The sequence below is a fragment of the Lepisma saccharinum genome, chromosome 17 (genome assembly GCF_977018435.1).
Source record: "Lepisma saccharinum chromosome 17, izLepSacc3.1, whole genome shotgun sequence".
NCBI lineage: Eukaryota > Metazoa > Arthropoda > Insecta > Zygentoma > Lepismatidae > Lepisma > Lepisma saccharinum.
Window position 1 is genome coordinate 37,848,099 of NC_139245.1, and position 10,921 is coordinate 37,859,019.

At 38.1% G+C, this 10,921-nt stretch overlaps 1 protein-coding gene across 1 annotated transcript; it reads right to left on the reverse strand.

Annotated features, from left to right (window-relative positions):
- Positions 1–732: 732 nt before the first annotated feature.
- On the reverse strand, positions 733–3,218 carry LOC146001271 (uncharacterized). The gene is made up of 2 exons (XM_083138575.1): positions 3,058–3,218; positions 733–1,041 (listed from the first exon to the last, which is right to left on the reverse strand). The coding sequence occupies exons 1-2, from the start codon at positions 3,094–3,096 to the stop codon at positions 763–765; spliced, it is 318 nt and encodes a 105-aa protein (XP_082994701.1). The 5' UTR covers positions 3,097–3,218; the 3' UTR covers positions 733–762.
- Positions 3,219–10,921: the final 7,703 nt, after the last annotated feature.

A 10,921-nucleotide genomic window follows, 5' to 3' on the forward strand; every position in this document is an offset into this window, starting at 1 on the left:
TGGATATGAATCAGATTGAAAAATTGCTCCTTTCAAAGCAGGTTGTAAATTAATTTTTCATGTAGTTTATAATAATGTGTAAACTATTAGCGAGCGTTGATTATACGTATAGTCTATGCCACATCCAGTTGCGTACTGGATTCAAAACCTGGGCTATGCCAGAATACCGTAGTGTTCGAATGGAAAAAATGTACTTCGGGGGGAGGGGGGGAGAAGATGGCGTTATCTTGCTTTGAGGATTTTGAAACAATGCCAAACAGTTCTTTCTTTCGACCTTAAAATTCTGTGCTTTCCATGCTTTTGCTCAAATGTTGCAAAAACCGACCTCCTCCTGTCAAATTTGCCAACAAAATATGGTAATTGGACTCATTATTGGCTGAGAAATGGACATTTCTTAGATATTTCCCCTCTTTTCCCTTCTATGCTCTCCCCCTCTCTAGGATTTCCCGTCCTAGGAAAATTCAGTGCTCGGATCAACACTGCTTAAAAAGATATGCGAAGGCTAGCACCTAGCACTCAGGTTGAGCTGCCAGAAGGAGGTAAACTTGCGGTAGAGCAACTTCTTGATAACGCCTGGACAGGTTGCCAACTCCTGATAGATCAGGTTGCCAACTCCTCAAGCACCATCTTATTGAAATGATCAATTTTATGCAAATTTTCTAATAGATTTTCTTTGGTATTGTAGTGATTAATTTAAAAATAAGTCATCGTCCTTTTTCATTGTAGGGCTTGTATTAAGATATATAATTAGTCAGGTAAGTCCTAAGTTGTAATAGATATTCTGACCACCCTTCTAAGGGCCAGAAAACTAGCGACGAGGATCTCTTGCAGCATGATTATGGCTAAGGAGGGATTCATAATGCCTATCATGGCAACTAGAAGTAGAACTGGAAGGCAAATGATGATCAGCGGCGAGAATAAAGACAAAACGGTGACAAGGATTATTAGAAGAAACAGAAGAGTGAGAGCCGCGAGCATTTCTTCTTCTTCTGGCGACAGAAGACGATCACCGGGAGTCCTGGCCTCGTCATCTTCACTGTCCTGCAAGAATATATTGATTATTAGTAGGACTGAATTTGATGACCTAAAAAGGCCCAATAATGACCTATAGAATGATCTTAAAATTATTGAAAATGACCTCAAAATTGAAAAAATTTCGCACTTAAAATCAAACCTTGATTTTTTCTTCATAAATTACAAGAGTAGTTGAATAATTCGATCAAATCCATTGTTGGGTGTTTTTCTATTTCTACTTCAAAGTACACCGCAAGGTTTTTCTGTATAAGCCAAGGGTTCCCAATTTTTTTAGTTTCACGGTGAACTTAGAGATTTAAGATTTGTCCGCAGCGCCCAAGTTAGAATTTAGGCCTATCTAACACTTGCAATGCTGTGTTTATGTGGTCAGGTTGCTTGCCTTAAGTTAAAAAATGAACATATATTTCAAATTCGTACTAAAAAATAAGCACATATTTGGAACAATCATATTTAAAACCATGTGCAGACTAACAAGTAAGTGTCATTTTTGGAACATTTCCCGGCGCTCCTGTAAGCCAGTCACGACGCGCAATTTTGGAACAACTGGTATAAACCATTTACCTCCTTTCAGAAAGACCTTGCACGATACAGTAGTTGGTCTGAAAATACAGTTGTGTTTCGCTTACATCAGATTATATTTTTTTCTAATATTGTGACTAATTTTACATTAAAACCTCAGATGAAAGCGATAATAGTGGCCAGCGAGGTAGACCTCACCTAATAAATTTACCACAATTAGTTATTTACTCCATTGTCAAACATTTCTGTTAAAAACAATATTTTGCTTTTGCATTCACCATTTTTTTCGATTAGTGGCGAACTTGCTAAAAATACTGTCAGGAAATTTAAATATGTAAGTTATGCCAGCAAATGCCTTTAAATGATGGAAGAGAATAATAAACCTCAAAAATGAAGAAAAATGCAACAAAAACGTAAAAAGAATGCTGAAAAATGACCCAAAAGCAAAAAAGGTCGGTAAAAAAATGCGAAGAAATACAAATAAAATAGAAACAGGAAAACTGACCGATATCAGGTTTTAACATTGTTTTAAGGGCTCAGAAAAGAAGGATGATTTCTCGTCAACTTCCTAGGCCTAATTATTAGAGTCAGTGCTGTAGTCCCAAAAAGGGTATACTCTGAGTTTCGTGAAATATTACGTTGAGACCTTGTTTCCATTAACTTTGGAATATGCTTCCAGTAAATATACAGATGATATCAATTAACTGAATATATTGAGGAACCACTCCTTATGTGTCTATACACTCCTTGCCCATATATATTATATATATATATATATATATTCAAGAGAATACTGACGATGATGATGATAAATCCCAAAGTGAGAGAAAGGCGACGTATAGGAAACAATATAAAATCATTTTCTCCTGGGAATATTCTACATATTTTAGTTTTTATAATGCATAACGAACTCTCTTTTTCAGGTCGCTATTTCCGAAATGTATTTAATTATCCATTAAAAAAAATACCGGCATTCTGTACAGAAAATATGTAGGATTTTCTGACACTATGAAAGCTCAAATTACACACACTATTTCTCCCTGACGTGATTGTTCTCGCATTTCTGGAATAAATATTCCCCATCTTTCAAACATATTTCCGAATGTTGTGCAGAAAATGTCGAGATTAGACACCTTTAATGTCCAAATTTGGACTCAACAATTTCAAAGACAAAATCTCAACTTTAAACGGCTGTACAGTCGTAAATACTTCTTTCCGCGGTCCAATTTTTTTAATTCACAATTAGGATCACATAATCTTCATATTGAAAAAAAAAAATTGAAAATTCTAGGGTGCAGAATAGGGTACCCGACCCGAAAAACTCATTTCAGTAAGTACTTTCTTGTGTAAAAATGAAGATATCCGTTGTTCGGAGATGCAATTGTTACCCAATTGTATTAATGAAGCTTCTTCCAGTCACACAATACAACCGGTAATTGGGAAAATTATGACTCCTGATTTCTTTTTCAGTTTTCTGAATTCATAGCGTGTAGCTATACTTACTTCAAAGTTGTCATCATCATCATCATCATCATTTAGCATTTCACATAATTAGTATGTCTGGTCTGTAAAACCATGAAATTTGTAAAACGACATAGTGATGGAATTTAGTTTGCACTGGATTACTACATTTTCCCGTAATAGAATTTATCTGGGAGTGTTTTCTATACATTATACTCGTTTCCGTGGTTTCTATCTGTATTGTAGAAAACTGATTGTCCCCATTTCTATGGAAACGAAAATAGCTTGACCCTGAAGGAACAGATTGAAGATTGTCCTGCTTAAGATTTTTCGTTTTAAGTCCGCTTTGTGTAAAGATAGGCTACTCGGGACTGGACCTACAGTTTAAGGGTTTGCTGAACAGTTTCCGCCAGGCTCTTCTCTCCGAGTCAGTGTTGCCAACTTAGCTCTTTTAAAGACAGATCTGGCTCTTTCGTGCACTCGTTTGCCTGTAAAGTGAGGCGCCCGCCCTCATGCCCCAATATGATGCCATCACGTGCTCCGGCTCTCATAGACCAACTTTTGGCATGAGTATATGAAATTTTGCACGTGACGTGATATTGTTATATTGGTTGCGTAACCCCACCCAATTTTACCTCCACAGCTACTTCTTATAGCGTCGTGGATATGACAATATTGTTCCCGATGGCGCAGTGATAACGTGCCACCTTCTAATCAAGGGGTCCCGGGTTCAATACCCGGTGGAGGCACATAGTGGTTCGGATCCCACTTTAAACTGTAGGTCCAGTCCCGATTAGCCTTACTGTGCATAAAGTGGACTTAAAAGCAACAAATCAATCAGACATAATAAAAATTATCCGGGTATCCTTTATTTTCGATTTCATACGACTATCGGTGGAATATTGAGACGGGAAAACTAAGAATAAATTGTCATTACTTTAAAGTTAACGGTAATAGCAGCGCCACCACCCCTTTGACACTTAAAATTACCCTAGGAGGCACTTTATGGAGCCTTCGTAAATCTAGCTCCTCGAAAGCCAGTTTAAGCCATTTAAGCTGAAATTTAGTTCTTTTAAGCGCATCAGTTTTGGCAACATTGCCAGGTTGGCCGTACGAGGCAAGGAGAAATGCATTGCGCTTATGGGAGTATTATTTGATATGTTCTCTTGGGAATATCAAGCTTCCGATGGCATAGAAAAAGGTATCAACGTGAACACGGCAGATTGATGATGATTTTGAGCAGCGGAAAAGTCGAGACTTCCATTTGATTAGCTGCAACTTGCAGTTGAAATTGTTGAGTTTTATTCCTCCATAAGAAATACACGGGATTCTGAAAATACTCACTCATCATATTTTTCAAGTATCGTGTCTAGCTTAATAATCGACATTGGAAAAAGCTTCCACTTGCAACATGTAGAGAAATTCATACTCTTGCATACGCCAAGTTTTTTTTTTTAGTAGCATTGCCCATTCCGAAGATATTGAAATAAATACACACATGGTGCGTAACTGTAACTCCTCTCCTTAAAGTGGGATCCTAACTACTATGTGCCTCCACCGAAGTATCGAACCCAGGGCCCCTTGATTACAAGGCGACTACGTTACCACTACGCCACTGGGGAGACCCTGTAGCCTACTGTTTGAACACCTCTCTCTTATAGCAGTGTGAAGCATTTTATCCACTTTTGTAATTAATTTATGCTAATTAGTCAAGAACTATTGTTTGTTAAGTACCTGTACTAATTGACAAAGTAAATTGTGATACTTGTTGTTTAGCAGTATATTAAAAACTTGTTAACTGAATATATATAGGGGAAGGTGGACTTTGCAACACTTTTCAGTTTAATTTTTTTTATTCAAAAACTGTTAACAGTTGGAACAAGTTACAAATATGCTATGAAATGGTACATCTTTTGGCTACTTAAGAAACAAATATGAAATTTTAATTTTGAACCTCAAGTGAGAAAAGTCTGTTAATTTAAAGCAGGTCCGAGTGTTGCTATGTGCCCCATGCATGGGGTAAGTTGCAACAGTGTTTGGGGTACGTTGCAACAGGGATTATGCGTTGTCTGAATGACACTATTTGCAATCAATGCACACATAATAAGGATTTCTCTCCGCGCACAGCCAATGGGACCACATTTTGCATTGCTTGCACTGCACCCAGTCTTCTTCTTCTTTGTAGGATTCTCCACACACTAAACAGTTATATTCTTTGCAAGAACTTTGGAATAATGTTTTCTTGCACATAATTTTCTTCTTGCCCTTTTCCTTTGCACTACTCTTTTTTGCATCTTCCAAAGTCTTTTTTTCAGGTGTGTCTGTTAGAATGGCACTTCGTTTACGTTTCCGATTCGTCGTTTTCCTGGGTTCAGCCTTTGGGTATGGACGAACATTTTCAGGAGAGAAGGCAACTTTAGGTCTACTCACTACTGAAGACATTTGTGTGCCACTTGGACCCGGCATTTCAATTTGCGAAAGCAAATGTTCATTTTGAACATCACCTGAAGATGATTTAGTTGGCAGTGCATCGCACCTGGCAGTTTGGACTATGTCATCACTATCAGATACGGGAGGCCTACTATTTACCTGTCCTGCTGGATTTGGTCGATCTGAAACGAAACACGACGCAAAGTCGCTTTCTTGGAATACCTCAGAATTGAAGGGAAATATTCCTGTTTGAACAAAACCTGATGTTATGTTGGTAGAGGTAACTGTATTCAAAAATGCTGTTTTAACTATCTGTGGTATGTCGTAGATTGTAAGAGTTTTTCCTGGATTATTCTTATGCCAAGAATCAATTGCTCGGCCACACACTTTCTTAAATGGACCAAAAACACTGACATCTAACGGTTGTAAAAGTCATGGTTCAGAGCGCTTTGTTTTTGTGTAGTTTTATGTAGATATCGACGTTTGTGCAACTTTTTGCAGCGTCAAAACGTTAGGGTTGGTCTCCGAAAACAGTTAAATTGGACTTTGAGATAGCGGTGAAACAGGCGATCAGAGATGTGTTCCCACAGGCTTTCGTGTCCGGTTGTAATTATTATCATTTTAACCAGTGTCTGTGGAGGCAGATACAGCAAATATAGGCTTAGCAAAGAAGTACAAAGAAACGAGGAGATTAGGATAACATGCAGTATGTGTGCTAAACTGACGACCTGCTTCGCTGCCTGAGAGCTCTATCGTATGTGGCCAAGTTTGATTGAGAGCCATTAACCTTGTGTGACGAGGCTATTGCCAAGTGAAAATATATTATTGTGAAAAGTTTTGACGAAGCTGACCGCTGAATTAAAAAGTATTAATCCTAAAAAATCTGAGCCGTTGCTAATAGACAACAAGCTTTTTAACCAGCATTGTGTATTAGATTACACATTGTCCAGTCCCAAGTCTGGAAAAAAGTGTGAGGGGAGGTTGGCATTTAATCATAAAGGTAGAAAAATATGTGTATGCTTGATATACGGTCGTTTAAATGTCATTCAGGATGTGTGAGCTCGATGTACGAAATTTCCTTTGTGCACTCGATGTACACGCAACGGCGAAAGAAACAGTAGGCGAATTGTCCACCAGCATTTTCATTCGGTCTGAATTACACAATGTGATGACAATGAATTGAAATAAAGACTTCAATAAGCAGAGAACAATGCCTGCTTCGAACCAACATAGTGTCATTCCTTAAAATAACCCAGGATGTAGAATAAAAAAAGCAGTGAAAATAGCGGTGGACAATTTGCCTACCATTATCTTTGCCGTTGACTGTACGTGCGCTCATCGCACGACACCCTTGCTTGCAGGGATGCCGCGAACTGTTCCAATATTTTCACTGAAATGACAGTTACTTGTTATGATATATATGATTGTTCCAAATATGTGCTTATTTAGTACTATGTAAAAAAAGGTTTCTGAATTTGAAATGTGTGATAACCTAACCACACTAACTGAGCATTGCAAGTTTTAGATAGGTCTACATTCTGACTTGGACGCCGCGGAAAAATTTTGAAACACTCCCGTGAAACGAAATGGTTTTGGAACACCTGTCCTAAACCAATAATACTAGGATAATGATTGTTGTCTCTTTCTGACAGAACTCTCCATGAAAGAAAATAATTGCCACGTATGGTGAGCGTGCGGCACGTGACAAAACATATGAACTAAAATGTCAGCTTTCACATTGCGACAGAAAGTTGAATTCTGCTTTTTGTTTGCTCTTCAATTAGTGTGTCTCTGTCTTTCAAATTTGTGAGCGCATCCAATCCATGTCAAAAAATAATTTACGTGACCCTCGACAATCGACGCTTGTTAATCAGAAATTCAAAACAGTTGAAATTTTTCAGCCACCAAAGACACACACGCAGAGATGTACTGAAACTTTTCCTTAATAAAAAATCAAAACTCCGTTAATCTCGTTTCGGAAATTTTGCAATTTGTTATTGCAGTAACGCGTACAAAGTTGCATTATGATTCCGAAACAAGAAGTATGCATGCGTGGTCCGATCCGAAACCGAGGCTATGAACAGAATACGCAATGCGAAAAACCAACAACACGATCATTACAGAAAATTCGCAGTACCAGCAAATGCATAATGTAGCAACGTCACGCTTATTGAATAACATCGAACAACGCAATTCGTGACAGCTGGCGTCCGTTTCCGAACGACGGGATTACATCCTGCAAATTACTCGAAATTTGCTCGTTTGTTATTCACTTCGGACCTGCTTCCTACCGGCCATCGACAATTTGCACGGAACCTTCTGGACAGCGATAATTCATTTCTCTCCCTAACCCCTCCATGTTCCCGCACGAAACATGCATTATTTCATTAGCTCTTGCTTCATTTTTCTGAAACTAATTCAAATTTCGATTTAATTATCCGTAATTTGCTGCGTAAACAAATATTTTTGTTCTTGTTGTTTAAGTAGCTCTGGCTAGCATCAATGAATAATGACTGGTGCATTGTTTGAAGAAATATCACTGCGTTATAACATGCTAATTCATTCGAACAGGTGTTCTCGGCTTGCCAACCAGCATGATCATGAAAGCAATGTATGCGCTCGAAACGTTGGAAGCTAACTCCAATTTAACCTGGTTGGTAACCCGAGAACACCTGTTCGAATCACGTCGCCAGGAAAGCTATAATTCCTATGCTAATTCATGAGCAATATTTTACATTCTGTCTTTTTATTAAGATCCACAAATACGCACATCAGTATATACCAGCGGTGGAAACAAAATTGCCACACACTTTTTCATTATGAGAGGAAACAACATACAAAAGAGCTATAAATTGATAAACTACTTCATTTTTATATACTGTACATATACCCAAGTACTTAGCTGTCCAACCAAAAAGAAAGCATCAACACAAAATTACTTCATTTCTAAATTGCATATCTCAAGTGATTTATTCATTGTATGTATTTAAAGGATATTTTTGCTGTCCAACAAATAAAATAATCACTATTGCACATACACAAACACATGTTGAAAATCACATGATAAACAAAATTCATTCATGACTGAACACAAATGATACCATTGGTTCCCTTGATGTGCGGGATCGCTGCTACAGCTAGCAAGTTCAATGAAACTGGAATTTGAGTAGACGTTCGGGGGAAGAAAAAAGCGTTCATTTAGTGGAAAAGCACATATTTCGCATTACTTCGCGAATAAAACTCATGCATATTTCATCATTGGGGGTGTAGTTACGTGCAGAATGTTCAAAATTGCATATTTTTTTTTCACATTTCGCGATTTCGCGCATCGCGAAAATTCAATGCCCCTAACTATAAGTTTACGTCTACATGCGTTGTCTACACGTAATCTACGCGTAGATTACATTGGGTTGTAGTTTACATAGACTATGTAGACAATCTAAAGTGCATTAAAATTAATTTTCAAAGCGCTCATGAAAGGAAAGTGACATTTTCAACTATATTGGTTCCTTCCGAACTGAAAAGAATTATATTTACAGCAAAATTCATCTTCTCTTCTATCATCAACTATGGAAGAAGATAAAATAGTATGCAAAAAAAAAGAACAGATTGCAGTCGTGAGGCAAAATTAGCATTTTTCCAATTTTTCCAATAAAACACTAGAATATTTCCTATGTTAGGTTTTTTCCTAAAGTACGCCCGGCCAAAGAATGGACTTGCTGCTCTGCGGCAAACAATTAAACTTCGCCCCGTTTGACCTTGTTGGGGTAGCCACATGTTTCGGAAAGGACTCGAAACGAAAAATTTGGCAACGCAGAATACCACGAGAATTCCCCCTAACCACGGCAACTGGACAAAGCCGATTGGTTCATGGATTCATGTGACCCTCCCTGGCTTTCGACGGAAATGACAAAAATAGACTTTCCAAGTCCATTCTTTGGCCGGAACCACTGTAGGTGAGAAATTGTTCGAATTTGGAAAGGAACGTACGTTCTCCTCACACATCAGCAACTGATATGCAGTATAATTTTGTTTTACTTCCACGGCACCCTTTGCTAAGTTATCACCTTTCGCCATGTTGTTTACATACAGGGTGTTTCCGAGCTGATGATACAAACTTTCAGGGATGATGGAGAAGGGTGCATGTATCAATTTGAGATAAGGAACCCGGGTCCGGAAACGACTTAGTCGAAAGTTATAAGCGAAAATCGGTGTATGAAGATGTAATACTTTTATTACCTACACAAGTTTCACAAGCTGTCACATTCACAACAGTTGTTCAAAGTGGCGTCCCCCAGCTTCGCTGCAGGCATGACATCGTCGTACAAAGTTCTGGCGTACCCGTTGGAACAATGTCACAGGCAGCTATAATTCTTGCCAGGAGATCCTCTTCAGTCTCGACAGGTGTCTCGTACACAAGACTTTTCACATGACTCCACAAGAAGAAATCAAGTAAGTGGGTCAGATCAGGTGACCGAGCTGGCCACGGAACAGCTTGTGAAACTTATGCAGGTAATAAAAGTATTACATCTTCATATACTGATTTTCGCTTATAACTTTCGACTAAGTCGTTTCCGGACCAGGGTGCCTTATCTCAAATTCATACATCTGCCCTTCTCCATCATCCCTGAAAATTTGTATCATCAGCCCGGAAACACCCTGTAGATTACGTCATCTACGTGTATAAAATAGTCTACGTGTAGAATGTAGACTATCGTTGTTTACGCGTAAACGCACATCACTGACGCACATGCACTAATCAAGCGCTATGTTTTCTGATATACAGTAGTACAAACTACACCGTAGAAACAGTTAAAAGCAATCAACAATTGCTTTTCTGTGATGATTTTTAACAATTTTAAACTTTCAGTACAACTTTTAATAACCTAACCAACGTAAATCAAGTAAAGAACGGTGAATATTGAATAAATATACTTTAAGAAAAGAATGCTGCGAAATTGTGTGCAGTGGGAAGCACAAGTATTACCAAGCAAATTGTCCATCGCCTTGCTTACTCTCTCTCTCTCTCTCTCTCTCTCTCTCTCTCTCTCTGTTTTACGCAATGAGAGCTTCAAGAATTATAGCTAAACGCCAAACAAGCTGCCAATAACCCTTGCACCAGCACACGTAAAAAATCATTACTTAAAAACACGCAGGATACAAGAGTAAAATTAATGAAAATAGTTATGGGCAATTTGGCGAACAATGCTTGTGCATCCTCCTGTACTGTTACAACTGTGACGTTATATAGCATGATGCAAGTGGCTCGATTTAATGACGAAATAATGGACCAAAATTCGAAAGATGCTAAAAGTAGTTAAAATTTGATTGTAGATTTTGAAAGATCGTGTCATATTACGTATTATTTCGCAAAATGTCTGGATATATCTTTCATGGTTTGGGATTGGCTAATGGGAAAAGATGTATAACAAGTGGAAGTTATTTTGTTGAACTTTTAACAATGTGTAAAGTATAC